This window comes from Scyliorhinus canicula, chromosome 6 (genome assembly GCF_902713615.1).
Source record: "Scyliorhinus canicula chromosome 6, sScyCan1.1, whole genome shotgun sequence".
NCBI classification, from domain to species: Eukaryota; Metazoa; Chordata; class Chondrichthyes; order Carcharhiniformes; family Scyliorhinidae; genus Scyliorhinus; species Scyliorhinus canicula.
In genome coordinates, this window is record NC_052151.1 from 60,593,102 (window position 1) to 60,611,671 (window position 18,570).

The following is an 18,570-nucleotide window of genomic DNA, read 5'->3' on the forward strand; positions in this document are numbered from 1 at the left end:
GTTTCAGCCTCAACCACCAACTTACGCAGTGAATTTCAGATGTCCACCACCCTCTTTTTTCCTCATGGGCTCTCTAATCCTTCTACCAATCACCTTAAATCTATTTCCCCTGGTAATTGACCCAACAGCTGGGAGAAACAAATATTTCCTGTCAACGCTATCGAGGCCCCTCATAATTTTGTACACCTATATTAGGTAACACAGTGCCTAGGATTTGTTTTCAATTCCAGCCTTGGGTGACAGTGTGGAGGTTGTACATTCGGCCCATGTCTGCGTGGGTTTCCTCCAGGTGCTCCAGTTTCCTCCCACAGTCCAAAGAGGTGCAGGTCAGGTGGATTGGCCATGGCAAATTGCCCTTGGTGCCCAAAGATATGCAGGTTAGGTGGGGTTACACGGATAGGCATTTAAAGCAGTTTTGTCAAACCTTTTTGCCAGAGACCCATTTTTACCAGCCAACCATTCTTTAGGACCCATGCCATCCAGCCAACCTTCGCGACCCATAAGACCATAAGACATAGGAGTGGAAGTAAGGCCATTCGGCCCATCGAGTCCACTCCGCCATTCAATCATGGCTGATGGGCATTTCAACTCCACCTACCAGCATTCTCCCCGTAGCCCTTAATTCCTCGCGACATCAAGAATTTATCTATCTCTGGCTTGAAGCCATTTAGCGTCCCGGCCTCCACTGCACTCTGCGGCAATGAATTCCACAGGCCCACCACTCTCTGGCTGAAGAAGTGTCTCCGCATTTCTGTTCTGAATTTACCCCCTCTAATTCTAAGGCTGTGCCCACGGGTCCTCGTCTCCTCGCCTAACGGAAACAGTTTCTTTGCGTCCACCCTTTCTAAGCCATGTATTATCTTGTAAGTTTCTATTAGATCTCCCCTTAACCTTCTAAACTCCAATGAATACAATCCCAGGATCCTCAGCCGTTCATCATATGTTAGACCCGCCATTCCAGGGATCATCCGTGTGAATCTCCGCTGGACACGCTCCAGTGCCAGTATGTCCTTCCTGAGATGTGGGGCCCAAAACTGGACACAGTACTCCAAATGGGGCCTAACCGGAGCCTTATAAAGGCTCAGTAGCACATCGCTGCTTTTATATTCCAACCCTCTTGAGATAAATGACAACATTGCATTCACTTTCTTAATCACAGATTCAACCTGCATGTTTACCTTTAGGGAATCCTCGACTAGCACTCCCAGATCCCTTTGTACTTTGGCATTATGAATTTTCTCACCGTTTAGAAAGTAGTCTATGCTTGGATTCTTTTTTCCAAAGTGCAAGACCTCACATTTTCTCACGTTGAATTGCATCAGCCGACCCATGTCGGCTGACCTTCGTGACCTTCGCTGCCCGCACTTCACAACTGACCTTTTGCTCATCTTTAATGTGATAGGATCTCACTTGCTTTGTCATTCAATGTTACATTTCTGCAAAGGACACAGGTGATGAATTTAGTTCTCGCTGCATCCTTTGAAAATAATCAAGCGGTTTGTCCTCGAACCTGCCGTGCCTCAAATGCTTTTGAAGTTTTGAGGGTTTAATCTTCTCTTTCTAGCAGATTCAGTTGTGAAATCCTGGCCTGTTTATGTCTCTGTCCCTCTCTTCCTTATTACAACTATCGATCTTCAGTTCTTCACACACTCCTGTTGCTTGCTTGCTGGCAGCTACAAAATAGAGAAATCTCTGCTCCAGGATTTCGTGACCAAAGCACGAATCTCGAGACATTAGTGCCAAGTGCATGATCTGCTCTCTCTCACCACTTCTGGTGCGAAGACTTGTCATTTTTTTTTTTAATTTAGAGTGCGCAATTCATTTTTTCCAATTAAGGGGCAATTTAGCATGGCCAATCCACCTAACCTGCATATCTTTGGGGTGTGAAAGTGAAACCCACACAAACATAGGGAGAATGTGAAAACGCCACAGAGACAGTGACCCAGAGCCAGTATTGAACCTGGGGCCTCGGCACCATGAGACAGCAGTGCTAACCACTGCACCACCGTCTGCCCTCTTGTCATTTTTAATAAGAAATTTGGTCCTGCGACAGCACACTGACGTTAAGAGGAGGCGGTACTGGGAAAGTGCGCTGACGTTAGGAACGAGACGGTACAGGAATAGCACACTAACATCAGCAGGTGTCATTCTGCCCTGCTGGGCAGGCACCGGGTCTCTGCACTGCCAGTTCTGCCTGAGGGGGTATGCATGCGGATGGCATTCTCTTTTTTAAAACAACACATGGTGTCCTGTGAGTTTTATTTGTGAAGACAGATAACTTATAATATATCACTTCCATGACATGACAGCAGAAGTTTCAAACATTCACACAGATTTCACATGTTAGTCCTTAAATTCTACTTGCCCTGCCCCAGAGGAGAACCACATAGCATTTATTTTCTGTGATAGCTGCTGGTGCCTTCTTCTTGGATCACAGTTTGAAGAACAAACAAATTGCTGCAATCCCTGTATGTATATATATATATATATATATATATATTTATATATATATATATAAAACTGTGACGGTGTAGGCATTGAAGTACTTGGGCAAGCCAGTGAACTGGTGCTGACTGCCAGCATTGTGACTCAACATTCACAACCCTCACACAAACTTCACTCGGCCGCTCTCTGTGTCCTTCACAGGCCCCGAGCTCCAACAGTTCCACCACCAGAAGTATCATCCCGTCTCCTCCTATTGGTCAGCGGAGCAATTAGACATCACAAATGACGTTAGGAAAGCTAAGCACCTATTGGATAATTGGGTGGCAGTCGGATCGAGCGGGGCAAAATGTTGCGGCTACTGGCAGATTCGGCTGACATTCTCAACCTAAAACCCGGTCGCGGCTGTTGATCGTTTTTCCTGCAATCGGGAGTGCCAACTGCTGCAGTCCCATGTGTTGTAGGCACACCCACAGTGCTGTTTGTAGAAAGGTGCCAATAAAGTTGGATACTTTGTCCTTGATAGTCAGCTCATTGAGTGTTGTTGGAGCTGCTATCATCCAGACAAGTGCCGAGTATTCCATCACACTCCTGCCTTGTGTCTTTGAGATGGTGGACAGGCTGTGGGGAGTCAGGGAGGTGAGTTACTTGCCACAGAATCCCCAATCTATGGCCTGCTCTTATAGCCAATTTATATTTAGGATTAATCCAGTTAAGTTTCAGGTCAATGGTATCCCCCCAGAATGTTGATTCAGAGATGGTAATGCAGTTTAATATCAAGAGAAAATGGTTAGATTCTCTCTTGTTGGAGATGGTAATCGACTGGCACTTGTGTGACATGCAAGTTGAAAGCACGACTCTGACTTAATCAGAGTGACTGCTGAGAAGGATAATTCAGAAAATTAAATGGGTCAGATCAGCTCCTACTCTCCATCCAGTGCCAGCCGCGTGTCCAGGGAGCCGGTGATCTGCTTCTATATGCCTCTCAAATGTCTGAACCGCCCGTTTGGCCAGGCCTAGCATACATACAAATAAATATATGAAACGACAAATGCATATGCCATGTGAATGGGAATAGAGACCACATACCCAACAATTGCATATGCTTATTTTTTATTTGTTAAAAGTTTTTCTGAAATCATTTTTCCATGTGACTAAAGTCTGTTCTGTCATTCAATAAAATCTTAGATGATCGGATTGTGGTCCTAACTCCACTCTCCTGCACATTCCCAATAACTTTCCATTGCTCTGAGGAAACAAATTCTCAAAACTGAATACACTGATAGACAAAATTCCTCCTCACCGCTATTTAAATGAGACCTCTCTTCCCCCCTCCCAATTAAACTGTGCCCCTAGTTCCAGATTTCCTCCACACATCAAACACCCTCTCAGTATCTAACCGGTCAAGCCCCTCAGAATCTTACATGTTTCAATAGCACTAAACTGTAGGCCCAACCTGCTCAATCTTTCTTCATGCCAACTCCTTCATTCCAAGAGTCAGCTTAGTGAACATTCTTTGGACTGCTTCAAATGCAATAAGGAGACCACAACTGCACACAGTTCTCCAGATGTGAAACAGGTGTGATCTCACCAATTCCCTGTATAGCAAGGCTTCTCTACTTTCACACTGGCAAATTTTATTTTCTCCAGCCTGAGAAATTCCACCAGGTTGGACTGCCAGTCTCCAGCATTGGGTGGTGCTGCTGATCGGCAGCTGAGCAGAATCTCCAGCGGGCGATCAGCGAGGCAAAGGGTAGGGCGTGGCCACCCTCCCATGAAGAGTTCCGGCTGACCTGAAACCCCGATGATTGTCACTTTTGGGCATGGCTCCACCCTCGCTCCCACAACCCTGGCCATTGCTCAAAGAAGGTCTTCCAGTACCTGACAAGTCTGGGACAAGACCAGAACATGTGGGTGTGATTGGCCAGGCCTCCCTGGCACCTTTCGCATTTGTCCTCCACCTCCGGAAAAAACCCACTCATTCGGGTTTTGGTTCTGGGTAGGTGTGCTCTGTGCACCACCTTTAGCTGTGTTAGGCTCAGCCCTGACCTCTAAGTGCATAAGTTCACCCTGTGCAGTACTTCAATCCAGAGTCCTCCCTTATCTCGATGGCTAGGTCCTCCTCCCATTTTTTTCCTTGTCTTACCAGGGGGCAGTGTAACTCCTCCAATAGTCACCCTGACAGGTTTGCACAGTTTCCTTCCCTAGGTAGCCTGTGTCCAGCGGTTTCTTCCATTTCGAGTGTCCTGATATCAGGGGGTACGGAGGAAGTTTTCACCTGAACGTCTCAGTTCATTTCCTCTTGGTAACTGGAACCTCTTTGTGAATTCCCCCAGGGTCGCTACTCTATCATTCTTCAACATGTCCCTAACCGTCAGTGTCCCCTCACCCTGTCTCCACCTTTGAAGGGCGTCCATTATTGCGGGAGTGAACCTGTGGTTGTTGCAGATGGGGACCATGGTGGACATTTGGTTAGGCTAAAGTGCTACCTCATTTGGTACCACATCCAGAGCGTGGCTACTACCATTAGGCTACTCGATTGTTTGGCCGGTGGGGGAGGAATGGCAGAGCAACTCTGGCTGGGGCTCGGAGGGACGTTCCTATACAGGAACTCTCTTCCATCTTCACCCTCTCTGCGGTGTCCGCTCAGTGGTAGAACTGTAGGTTCGGGAAGGACAAGCCTCCCACCTTTTTTTCCCTTTGGAGGATCTTCTTTTGGATCCTCGGGTTCTTCTCCCACCCCACATAAGCCATGATTAGTTTGTCGACTGCAATGAAAAAGGCCTTGGGCATGTAGATCAGAAGGGATCTAAACAGGAAGAGGAATCTGGACAGCAAGTTCATTTTGACCGTCTGTATTCTCCCTGCTAGGTCCCTCTCGTATTCCTCCCCCTGACTTGTCAGATTCCATTTCTGGACCCGTGTCTAATTGTGGGATATTTGGATCTCCAGGTAGCGGAATTTGGTCTGGGCTTGCATGATCGGCCGCCTTCCCAGCTCTGTACCTCCCCCTTGCGAGTTCACAGTAAAGAGCTCGCTCTTGCTCAGGTTAAGCTTGTAACTCGAGAAGGACCAAACTCCTTTAGGAGTTTCATTATCCCTTCCATGCTTGTCTGGGGATTTGAGATGTAGAGAAGCAGGTCATCAGCATAGAGTGAGATTCTATGCTCTCTGCACCCCTTTGGATACTTCTCCACCCCTTTGCCGTTCTGAGGGTGATCGGCAGTGACTCGATTGCCATAGCAAACAGCAGCGGGGATAGCAGGCATCCTTGTCTCTGTGCAGCCGCAGTATTTAGAGTTGATGCTGTTTGTCAATATTCTTGCCACGGGGGTACTGTACAGTCGTTTCACTTAGGAACATAGAGTGCAGAAGGAGGCCATTCGGCCTATCATATCCGCACCGACCCATCCAAACCCTCACTTCCACCCTATCCCAATAACCCCTCCTAACCTCTAAGGGCAATTTAGCATGGCCAATCCACCTAACCTGCACGTCTTTGGACTGTGGGAGGAAACCGGAGCATCTGGAGGAAACCCACGCAGACACGGGGAGAACGTGCCGACTCCGCACAGACAGTGACGCAGCAGGGAATCGAATCTGGGACCCTGGCACTGTGAAGCCACAGTGCTATCCACTTGTGCTACCGTGCAAGGTACAAGGTGAACCCTTGTCGGAACCCAAACCATTCCAATACTTCTATGAGGTACTTCCATTCAACTCTGTCGAAGGCTTTTTCTGCGTCCAGCAAGATGATCACCTCTGGTGTTCTCTCCCCGGATGGGGTCGTTATCTCATCCAGCAGGTGCCTAATATTCGATCTTAGCTGCCAACCCTTGGAAAAGCCCGCCTGGCCCTCTGCCGCTACCTCTGACACGCAGCTGTCCAGCCAACTCACCAGGGTCTTTGCCAGGATCTTTTTGTTTACGTTGAGTAGCGAGATGGGCCTGTAGAGCCCGCACTCAGTCGGATCTTTGTCCTTTTTGGGTACCAGTGATATTGACGCTCATGCCAGTGTTGGTGCAGGGTGCCCCTAACTAGCGGGTCTGCGAATATCTCCCACAGGTGCAGGGCCAATGCTTGCATAAATGTTTTGCAGTAGTCCCGACGGGGATCCATCTGGTCCCAGTGCCTTCCCCGCCCGCATACAGTTGATACTCTGCGTGACTTCTTCCAGTTCTAATGGCACTTCTAGGCCCCATCTCTTTTCTTCCCCCACAACCAGCATGACCAGTCCATCGAGGAACTGCTTCACCCGAGTTCCCTTCGGAGGGCTTGGAGGTGTACAGCCCCCGGTAGAAAGTTGCAAAGGCTTCGTTGAGCCTTCCTGGCGTGGCAACTAACCTACCGCTCCCTTCCCTAACCTGAATTATTTCCTTTGTGGCTGCCCGCTTTCTCAGCTGGTGAGCCAGCAGGTGGCTGGCTTTGTCTCAAAGTTCGTAAAAGATCACCTGTGTCTGCTGAAACTGGTGCACTGCTTTCCCAGTGGAGAGCAGGTCAAAGATAATCTGTAGCTTTTTTTACCTCCCCCAGTAATTCAAAGGTCGGGGTCGAGGAATGCTGCCGATCCACATCCAGTATGGAGTCGATCAGCTGTTGTATGGCCGTCTCCTCCTTCCTACCTTTGCACGCCTTGTATGCAATAACTTCCCCCCTTATCACCACCTTCAGTGCCTCCCAGATCATGGAGGGAGAGACCTCCCCATTCTGGTTGTTTGTAACATACCCGTCTATGGCTTGTGATATCCCCTGGAGGGTTATGCCTTGACTTAATGGAGGGGGCATTATGCCCGGCCCGTCTCCAACTTCACATCCACTTAGTGTGAAGCGTGGTCAGAGATTACGATTGCAGAGTACTCCATTCCTACTACCCTTACTTTCCACACAACAAGAAAGTCGATCCGAGTATGTACCTTGTGTGCACCTGGGAGAAGAACTTCTTCTCCCCTGGGTGTGTGAACCCCCATGGGTCCAGTGCCAGGTTTAATTCATTCCCCAAGTTGGGGCTTGATCTGTCTGTCCGTGGGTCCTGTATACAGTTAAAGTCCCCTCCCATGATGAGTCGGAGTGTGTCTACATTGGGGATTTCCACATTGATTTTCTTCATGAATTCCACGTCGTTCCAGTTAGGAGTGCACATATTTACAAGGACCATTGGTGCCCTTCCATGACACCACTAACCATGACGTACTGCCCCCTTGGTCCATAACCATGCTCGTCGCTGTCCTCTCACTGAACAGACTGGCCAACCCCCTAGCCCTCATCCTGTAGCACGAATGGTAAGTCTGTCCCACCCAGCCCTTTCCTACCAGTAGTTGATCCTTCTCCTTCAGGGGGGCCTCCTGGAGGAAGAACATGTCAGTTCCCAAGACTTTTCAGATGGGCAAAGACTCTGGAAATTTGCACCGGGACATTAAGTGCCCTGATGTTCCAGGTGACTATTCTGACAGGGAGTTTATGTATCTCTTCCCCCCCCACCCCACCCCCCACACACCCACACACACACATGTGGAATCAACGAACCTTACCTTGTTTGGGGGCCCTCCAAAATGACTGTTTTCATTGCCATTGTTTACGTTGTCACCGTGTTTGTCCTGTCCTAGCCAGCCTTATACCTCTCAACTATTCCCCTGGGCCTATCTCTCCTTTCCCCCGCCCAGCTGTTCCCCCTCCATTTCCAACCCCTTGATATTCCCCCGTCTAGAGCTTCCTCCCCCCCCCCACTCCCCCCAGGCACTCTCTCTGCATGGGGAGTTTTGCTGTTGTCCTCTCCTCGCTCATACTTCTCTGCACTAGCTCACCCACTAGTATGGCGTTATCCCCCTTCCCCCCACGATCGACCCACACCTTTCTCTTCACTTTTCCCCCTCCTACTGCTCTCACGCCCTCCCTTTCGAGACTCATTGTCAGATTGAAGAAGAGAGGGATCAGTCCCACGCAAATAGTCTCTCCTTCTGTTTTGACCGATGAGACTAGAGGTGTGGATCACTGCTGGTGTTGTTTCCTTTACAGCCCGTGCTTGTGCACAAATCTGTCTGCTTCTGCCGGTGCGATGAAGTAGTACTTGTTATCCTGCAAAGTCACCCAGAGTTTGGCAGGGTATAGCATCCCAAACCGCACATTATTCTTGTAAAGGGCCGCTTGGCTGTGTTAAATTCCACCCGGCACTTGGCCAAGTCCTGGTATACACGGATTGAGTGCCCCTCCCATTTACAGGACCATGTATCTCTTGCCAAATTTAGGATCTTTTCCCGATGCAGTTATTTCATATTAGGATTACTCTTACATGAAGGATACTTTACTATGATTTAGTTATTAACCCTGTCTCGATACATGTGACCAGATCTAAAATATTGGACTTCTATTGATTCATCTAATACGAGTCGTTTATGTGAATACGTTTTGCAACTTAAACACTATCAAATTTAGTTAAACACTAGTTTGTATGGTTTTGTTCACGAGGCACCCAAGTAGATGATTTAATCAGCTCACAAGTCTTCATGCATATTATACATTACAACAATTTTATGACAATTAGTTGTTGACATTTTTGCTTTTCAAGGAATTTTAGTTCATTTTGCTTGAATATTTTACCCATGTTTTTAAAAAACATTCAACATTATTTTACTAAAATGTTGCTACTATTCACAGGGGAGAAAACTGCCTCAGAACAAAGTAGCTTTAAGAACTTCTCATCCTGCACCAAATGATTTTCCTTCATTGTATGTGACACGTCATTGTGAAGAGCACCGTTATTGTTTATCAGTGAAAAAGGCAGCATTAAGATTCTGACAAATAACATGAGCATTTAAATTGTCTTCATGTAAACACTAAAGCTGCTTTCAGGCATGTCAGAGCAGAGACACGACGTGGGAGCTAATTCTTTGACATAGAGGTTGAGTTCAAGCAATGAGTAGAATCATAGCCACACTGACGGAAGTTGGCTCCCTTATTCATTCAGTATCCTCTTTCTAACAGGAGAAAAAGATGTTGCAGGAGACAGCGGAAGGTGGTCTATGGATGTGGATCTTCAGGTAAGCAACAGCAATAGCTCACTTACCCAGTGTCGTATAAAAAACAGACATCCATCCTTTAGTAAAAATATGTCTTCTTTCAGGCAGTCCTTCTGGATCGAGGATGACTTGCTTCCACTCATGTACAATGGGTCCAGAGACAGCTGATAAGACCAATACGTGAACTGCAGACTCTGCAGGACAGGTGGTTCTTGGGGAGTCTGGGTAAATGAGTTGTTTGGAGGTTTGTGCAATTTGTCCAATGCCTCAACTTCACATCTGCATGTTTCTGACCACATTTCCCAATGTGTTGCCGTCCTGAATAAACCTTTGCCATTTAAATCGAGTCATAAGGCAGGACCTCCCATGAGTCAGCTAGCATGTTTGACCTCTTCAGAGATGAAGTCTTTCCACTGTCCTGAGTGTTTCCTGCCACGACCAAGTTCAGAGTTGAGCAGTTGCTTTGGGAATCTAGTGTCAGTCATACAAATGGCATGCCCCATTCTATAGAGCTGGTTTTGAGTTATTAGCACCTCAATGCTGGGCAGGTTGCCTCGGGAGAGGACGTTGCATTTGGACTGCCTTTCTTACCACCTGATTTGAAAGGCATTGTAAGGCACTGCTGTGGTAGTCTCCTATGTGCTTTGAAGTACCCGCTTCTCTGAATTACATAGGGATCACTGCTGCCTGGTAAACCATGACTTTAGTCTCCTGTATGAGATCTTAGTCCTCAAATACTCTTTTCATTAGCCAGCCAAAGATTGAGCTGAGGAGACAATAAATTTAGTTGTCTTCACCTGCCTTCATCAAGAGGAGGCTCCAAAGATATAGAACATAGAACTGTACAGCACAGAACAGGCCCTTCGGCCCTCGATGTTGTGCCGAGCTTTGCCACTATGCCACTCCCTGTTATTCTGGTGTGCTCCATGTGCCTATGCAATAACTGTTTGAAAGTTCCTAAAGTGTCCGACTCCACTATCACAGCAGGCAGTCCATTCCACACCCTAACCACACACTGATTAAAGAACCTACCTCGGACATCCCTCCTATACCTCCCACCCTGAACCTTATAGTTATGCCCCCTTGTAACAGCTACATCCACCCGAGGAAATAGTCTCTGAACATCCACTCTATCTATCCCCCTCATCATCTTATAAACCTCCATTAAGTCACCTCTCATCCTCCTTCGCTCCAATGAGAAAAGCCCTAGCTCCCTCAACCTTTCCTCATGAGACCTACCCTCCAATGCAGGCAGCATCCTGGTAAATCTCCTTTGCACCCTTTCCAATGCTTCCACATCCTTCCTATAATGAGGTGACTAGAACTGTACACAATACTCCAAATGTGGTCTCACCAGGGTCCTGTACAGTTGCAGCATAACCCCACGGCTCTTAAACTCAAGCCCCCTGTTAATAAACGCTAACACACAATAGGCCTTCTTCAAGGCTCTATCCACTTGAGTGGCAACCTTCAGAGGTCTGTGCACATGAACCCCAAGATCTTTCTGTTCCCCCACATTAAGGCATTGTGCTGTGAGAGCTGGTTCGCAAGCATAGACAATGCTCCAGGTTACGATGCTACAGTTGGCTTCAAGAGGAATGCTTTGCATGTTGCACCGAGAAATGGGGGGAAATTATACAAAGGAGTGGTTTCTATGTTTCCTGATGGCTCTACATTGTTCGTAACTATACTCCCAAATTAAACAAATGCCTGAACTGACAAAAACATTCCTTGTGCCTATTTATGCAAGAAGCCAATAATATGCACAAATTATCAAGTGGTACACTTAGCCAAGATAATAAAAACTCTTTTGCATCACAATTTTCCCAAGGTAATGGCAAATAGGTCAGCAAGGAATGTATTTAACTGCTAAACAAGGCCAGGTGAGGTCTGCCATAATTTCAAACACAATGCCAAGATGGAGACTTGCAAAATAATTAATTTGAATGAAAGCTCACAAGAACCCATAGGCGAAAGGTAGGACTCTATGGTATATACTCCAGGTACACTTCCATGCTGTCAGTGAGCAGTTATTACAAATTGCTTTAATACTACTTAGAATACATAACAAAGCATTTTACATATGACAGAATTAAAAGTATATCTTAGCTCAACGCATTAAGTTGCAAAATATCGCAGCAACGTTAACATATCATGGTTCAATGCATTAAAATTGAGAGTCCTGACAACAGTATTGAAAAAAATCCTATCAGAAGTTAAAGGCTTCAGATTATAATAAAAGGCTTCTTTGTACAAAATGTGGCAACGCCACTCAATGACTGACTGTTTTTCCTCTGAAATGAAATGAAAATGAAAATCGCTTATTGTCACGAGTAGGCTTCAATGAAGTTACTGTGAAAAGCCCCTAGTCGCCACATTCCGGCGCCTGTCCGGGGAGGCTGGTACGGGAATTGAACCGTGCTGCTGGCCTGCTATAAAAGCCAGTGATTTAACCCAGTGTGCTAAACCAGCCCCTGCTTGTAGGAAGCAAGCCAAGAAGCTCTTAGTCTGATACAATGGTAGGACTTTCACCTTAGGATCAGGAAGTCTTAGGTTCAAGTGACATTCCAAAATTGCAACACAAACTAGGGTGAACTTCAATGTAGTTTATTGGGAAAGAGTGGTACTGCATGTCCGAGGTACCATTTATCTGCTGAGACATTAAACTGCTTCCCAGTCTGCGTTCCGCCTGCAGGCTCGCTCCTCTCTCCTCTTCACCCCGAAAGGCACGTGGAGCTAGACTGCACTCATCAAGTTTATTGAAGTGTTTTCCCCCAACTGTGTTCCTCCCACAAGTTCATTCCCCTCCTGGAAGATAAGAGGAATAAGGTTGTATGCCTTAGGCTTTATTTATTTTCGCCCCGGTCTGTGTTCCTCACGCAGGTCCACTCCCCTCCTGGAAGGCGAGTGATGAGTAGTAGATCCAATGCTTTGCATATATGAGGCAACTGGGTCAATTCCAGTGATTAGTATGTATAAATATCTGAATTTGTTTGAGATAGTGGATGGAAAATGGGATTGGAGTTTACTGCTCTGTCAAGGAGCCAACCATGAGTGATTATTTGAATGGCCTTCTTCTCTGCTGTATTATTCTCTGATTACAAGGAGGTTGGCAGTTTCACACAAGATATTTAATCTAATCTTTTTATAATAATAAAACATCAGTAATAAAGAATGCACATGCACACACTCAAATTAGTCTTACCCCAGTTGGTTGAAAAATCAGTCCGTCCACTTCATGGCTGACTTCACGAGCAAAACTTCCTTCCAGCAGCTAAATTAAAAATTGAACAATTGAATGAATTGATATAAACACAACAGCTGAACTGACTGTCAAAAGACCTGAAAAAGGTATTCAAGCTGCAATTTTCACAGTCGACACAAACATGATGACATTTTAACTTGACAACAGTTACTTAAGGACAACTGAAAAATTTTAGTTCAAAATAAAATTAATAATTTCCTCCTTTATTAAGGCACGGTAAATTGTCGTCATGGTTTCCTTCATTGCCTACCTTGACTATCCTACAGTTGTGGGATAAATCTGGTCCTCTTGGACCAGCAGTGGAAAATTTACCCATGGTGATAACGTGCACAGGTTTAGCTGGTTCAAACGCAGCAATTCTGGATAAGGATTCCCAAGTCCTGGCAACATGGTGGTGTTGCCACTCCAAGCCACGTTTTTCATTGGGACATAGGCAAACTGTCTCTCTCTCTTCCACTACCCACACATTCATGGCCAACACCATCTCGCCAGCATGCCAATGACCAACCCATCCCCGCATGCCTTCCCCATCTCTCACACCCTTGCAGGTGTCAGCAATTAAGAATATTTACATTCTATAATTGTCAACAAAACACAGGGGGGTTAATTCATGTTTGCTGCAAAATTCAACCGGTCAATTTCCAAACTTGAAAGGTTAGGATGAGGCACGATCAGGGTGGAGTCATGGAATTGTCACTAGACTAATAATCCAGAGACCCAGGGTGGGGGGTGGCACAGTGGTTAGCACTGCTTACTCAATATGCCAGGGACCCAGATTCAATTCCGACCTCGGGTGACTGCCTGTGTGAAATTGGCACATACTCCCCGTGCCTGCGATGGTTTTTCCAGGTGCTTCGGTTTCCTCCCACAGTCCAAAGATGTGCAGGTTAGGTGGATTGCTAAATTGCTCCTTAGTGTCCAAATGTTAGGTGGGGTTACGAGGATAGGACGGGGGGATTGGGCCCGGGCAGAGTGCTCTTTCAGAGGGTTGGTGCAAACTCGATCGACCGAATGGCCTCCTTGCACATTAGGGGTTCTACAATTGCTCTGGGGGAATTTGGCCGGTTCTCGGGGTACAAACTGAATATGGGGAAAAGCGAGATGTTTGTGAGCCAGGCAAGGGAACAGAAGAGGTGCTTGGGGGAACAGCCGTTTAGAGTGGTAGGGGGAAGTTTTTGGTATCTAGGCATCCAAGTGGCGCAGGAATGGGAACGGTTACACAAACTTAATCTGGCCCATCTGCTGGACCAAATGAAGGAGGTGGGACGCGCTCTCGTTGTCACTAGCTGGGAGGGTCCAGTCGGTGAAGATGACGGTCCTTCCGAGATTCCTGTTTGTGTTCCAGTGTCTCCCCATCTTTATTCCGCGCTCCTTCTTTAAATGGGTTAACAAAGTCATCACGGGCTTTGTATGGGCGGGCAAGACCCCACAAGTAAAAAAGGGATGATTCAGCGGAACCGGGGAGAGGGCGGGCTGGCACTTCCAAACTTCAGTAACTATTATTGGGCAGCGAATATAGCCATGATCAGGAAGTGGGTGGTGGGGGGAGGGTCAGCATGGGAACGTATGGAGGCAAGGGCACCAGTTTGTGGACGCTGATAATGGCGCCTCTGCTGTTCCCACCGGCACGGTACTCTACCAGTTCTGTGGTGGTGGCAGCCCTGAGAGTTTGGGGGCAATGGAGGAAGCATCTGGGAGCGGAGGGAGCATCGGTCTGGCCCCCAATCTGTAATAACCACCGGTTTGCCCAGGGAAAGATGAACGGGGGATTTCGGAGATGGCAGAGGGCAGGAATTGAGAGAATGGGGGATATGTTTATAGAGGGGAGCTTTCCTAGCTTGATGGAGTTGGAGGAGAAATTTGGATTGGCGCGGGGAAACAAATTTAGGTACCTGCAGGTGCGGGACTTCCTACGTAAAAAGGTCTCAACCTTCCTGCTCCTACCACCAAAGGGGATTCAGGATAGGGTAGTTTCCAGAGTGTGTGTGGGAGAAGGGAAGGTCTCCGACATCCATAAGAAGCTCATGGGGTCAGAGGACACGCAGACTAAGGAGCTGAAGCGCAAATGGGAGGAGGAGTTAGGAGGAAATGAAAAATGAAATGAGAGATAGCGGATGGTCTCTGGGCGGATGCGTTGAGTAGAATCAACACGTCCACAACATGTGCTAAGGTCAGCCTGATACAATTTAAGGTCGTTCACCGGGCTCATATGACAGTGGCCCGGATGAGCAAGTTCTTTGGTGTAGGAGACGGATGTGCAAGGTGTGCAGGGGTGGGCCAGCGAACCATGTCCATTTGTTCTGGACATGTCCGAAGCGGAGGGGATTCTGGCAGGGGTTTGCAGGCGTTACGTCCACGGTGTTAAAAACAAGGGTGACACTGAGTCCAGAGGTGGCGATTTTCGGGGTGTCGGAAGTCCTGGGAATCCAGGAGAAGAAAGAGGCAGACGTTCTGGCCTTTGCTTCCCCGGTAGCCCGGAGACGGATACTATTAGCTTGGAGGGACTCAAAGCCCCGAAGTCGGAGACCTGGCTATCGGACATGGCTAGCTTTCTCTGTTTGGAGAAAATCAAGTTCGCCTTGTGAGGGTCGCTGTTAGGGTTCGCCCAGTGGTGGCAGCCGTTCATCGACTTCTTTGCAGAAAATTAATCATCAGCAGAAGGGGGGGTTAGTTTAGTTTAGAGTAGGGGGTTAATAAAGGTGGGACCTGCAAGGGAGGTACCAGGCTTTTTTTGCACTATGTTTATAGACTTATGTATATTATTTATTTTGTCCTTGCTGTAAAACCAAAAAATACTTCAATAAAACGTTTATTTTAAAAAAAAGCAAATCAGAGAAGCAAAGAGAATGTATGAGAAAAGAGTGGCAGCTATCATAAAAGGGAGTCCAGAAGTATTCTACAAGGATAGCAACAGTGAACAGATACAAATCTGTAGGTGTTCATTTCTTGATACAAGTCAAGACTAAAATGGTTTTCAACCAAAGCTGCACTTTATTCAGACCACTGACAGAATTTTCTTTTCCCAATTTCATTGGTTTAACAAGCTAAATCCAGCACCACACATTAAACCCAGGTGTACACAATCGCTTTGGGAAGAATATTAGCAGCAAAGCATTTATCTATGGCACAGTCTCCTGGAACTTTTTCTAAATCGGCTGAAATGTGAACACAAAATTAATTGATATTTGCTGAAGCATGCTATCAGAATTTTTTGAAGTGTCACTGCCTCAAAATAATGTCTGCAAATTATCCTATGTATTCAACAATCACCAAATTCAACCTTGTGAGACATAATATGCGCTTTTGGAATTGTTTCAAGCAGTACCCTTTTGTCAGACACTAATTTTTATTTGAAAGCATGTGTCACATTTCATTTAATATGCAGTGAAGCTGGACAATCAGCAGACTTTGCAGTGGTGATAAATCACAATGGTGTACCTTAAAGTCTCAGCTGAATATTAATTCTGTGGTGTTTAGGAGGCAAAAATGGCAGAAAATGATATTGGTCACAGATATTTCAGATTTATAAACATGCCTCACTCCAAGACCCTGACGTTACATATAAAAATAAATAAAAGGAAACAAATTAATTTCTAAGAGTCTGGTCAATTCAATTAGTTCTTCTAAATGGAAGGAAATGAATTAAGTCTGAAGTCACAGTGCAGCAGATCTGTAGCTGTGTTCAACTGTGGGCGAATGCATGTAAATAGAGGTCCCCCTGACTACCACTCCCTATCCCCACCCCACCATCTCGGCAACGCAAGTGGACATTATAACTGCAGTTTCCTTATTGCATTAGAAATAAAAGACAACACAAAAATATTTATTACACTAGCAGTTTATTCATTTGTTCAAGTTATAGCTGCATCATAATCAGTTCACAGAGGTTATAACATCCACTATGTTACATCAATTATGTACAAAATCTGTACCATGCCTTCCCCTGCAAGACAAAAAGAAATGGAGAGGAGATAACTGTGTGACTATTTCAATGTAAGGTTAATAATCACGACTCAATCCGACTTCCAGTGACGGCCATGCGCTGAGCGGTCGCATGAAAGGTGGCTCTCTCTTGGAGACTTCAACATAGGCCCTTTTAACCCATCATTCGGAATCAAAAAGTAACAAAACTCCTGTACCCGCACCCCAAATTAACAACCAACCAAAGAAATGCCGGTGAACCAGCCACGGAGCCGAAAAAAATAGTTAAAGTTGTGAGAGGAAGAACACAACCTCAGAGCGAAGGGACATGTGGAGCAAAGCGGAGCAATGCAGAGCGAGCGGCGTCACCACGCAAATGCCGGCCCACCCATCGATGGAGCAGATGGAACCTTTTTCAACAGAGCTCCAGAAATACAGGAGAACCTCACGTCAGCCTCGGAAACTGCTCAGTCTCCCATTAAAGTGGCACTGGACAGGAAACCGGAGACCCAGGAAGGGACGGCGCAGGACCTGGAGAAAGCAGCAGCCAACCGGAGCGAGCGGGTCACCTCGCTTGAGGTGGCAAAGTTGGTAACAACCCAGAGAGCGCTCAAAGGGAAGGTTGACGATAAGAACAGGTCCCGCTGCCAGAACCTGATGATTGTCAGGCTACCTTAGGGCACAGAGCGCCCGACAAAGTATGTCGCGAGGAGAGGTGGCACGGTGGTGCAATGATAGATTGTCCAGTTATAAACAGATTATGGAGGACCGGGGATACAAGTTTAACCTGTGTACACTTAGGTGGTTCTTGCTTTTGAGAAAATTGTGAGCCACAGGAATGTATCATTAATGATGTGGCGGATTCGAATTATTTTCATGCCTTCTAGAGAGAGTTGTTGCAGACGTTGACACATCGGAGGTAAGTGCTTTTATTGAGAGATTCTTGTCGTGTGTGACCTCCAGACTTATTTTCAAAGACTTGTTTTATTTCACAATTGATGGCAGCTGATAATGTGTGTTAAATATTCATATCTTTGAAGAACTGATTTTATTTTAATGATGACACTTTGAATAGCTCATTTAAGTAATTAGGAGATATGGAATACTATATTTGTGGGCACAGAATTGCAAGAGCAGCATGGAAGAGTAGAGACAAACGCTGATGGATCTTACTGATTGTGTGATTTCGTACGGCATACAATTAAGTGTACAGACAAGGTAATTTGTCCAGTAGTTTCTATTTGCAAATGAAATTGCACTCCATTACTGTGCTTTGTCCAGATTAATGAAACCAATTGCATGGGAGGTTTTTCTTAAAAAATGACATCCGCATTTAGAATTAAATTATCGCGCTAAAAAAGAACAAATGCCAGCCACCTGGTTTTTTAACCTTCAAACCATACGACAAGGTAAAGCAAAATTTCAATCATCATTGTCAATTTAACACTGCTGCAAAATACAAGTCTGGATAAATGTAATAAAGCACAGCTGCAGTTTTACTTGTTTAGTATCAGCAATATTAAAATTACATGCAACATGCTCGAGTTAGTTCTGGATTGATGTGTGATTTTGTACAGTAAATGTAGAGCTCTTCCATTGGCTCAAATGTACCAAAGTGCTTTTGAGGAATAAAAGCAAGGATGCTCTGTTGCTCAATTCCTGATCTACACGGAGCTATCTCAAAACACTGCAAATAGCTTCAACATGCCTAGATTTATGGGAGTTGGTGGAAGTCAACCAAGGTTCCTACCTTTGATTGCTATCCAATGATCGGTGTGCGAAAGTGCAAATGAAAAACAGCCACTTGTGTGAAATACCCACAGGGGTCTGAATACCCAGGGAGTGGTTATACAGCAAGAGTTGACATGTTCAGGAGAAAATTCAGAACAAAGAAGAAAATGTGATATATATCGTATGCCTGCACATCCT

At 46.0% G+C, this 18,570-nt stretch overlaps 1 protein-coding gene across 1 annotated transcript in view; it reads right to left on the reverse strand.

The window, feature by feature from the left end:
• rngtt (RNA guanylyltransferase and 5'-phosphatase) overlaps positions 1-18,570 on the reverse strand; it is a 519,190-nt gene that overhangs the window by 194,532 nt on the left and 306,088 nt on the right. Inside the window, exon 12 of the mRNA XM_038799337.1 lies at positions 12,661-12,729. Coding sequence (XP_038655265.1) covers positions 12,661-12,729 — 69 coding nt within the window. The remainder of the gene's footprint in view (positions 1-12,660; positions 12,730-18,570) is intronic.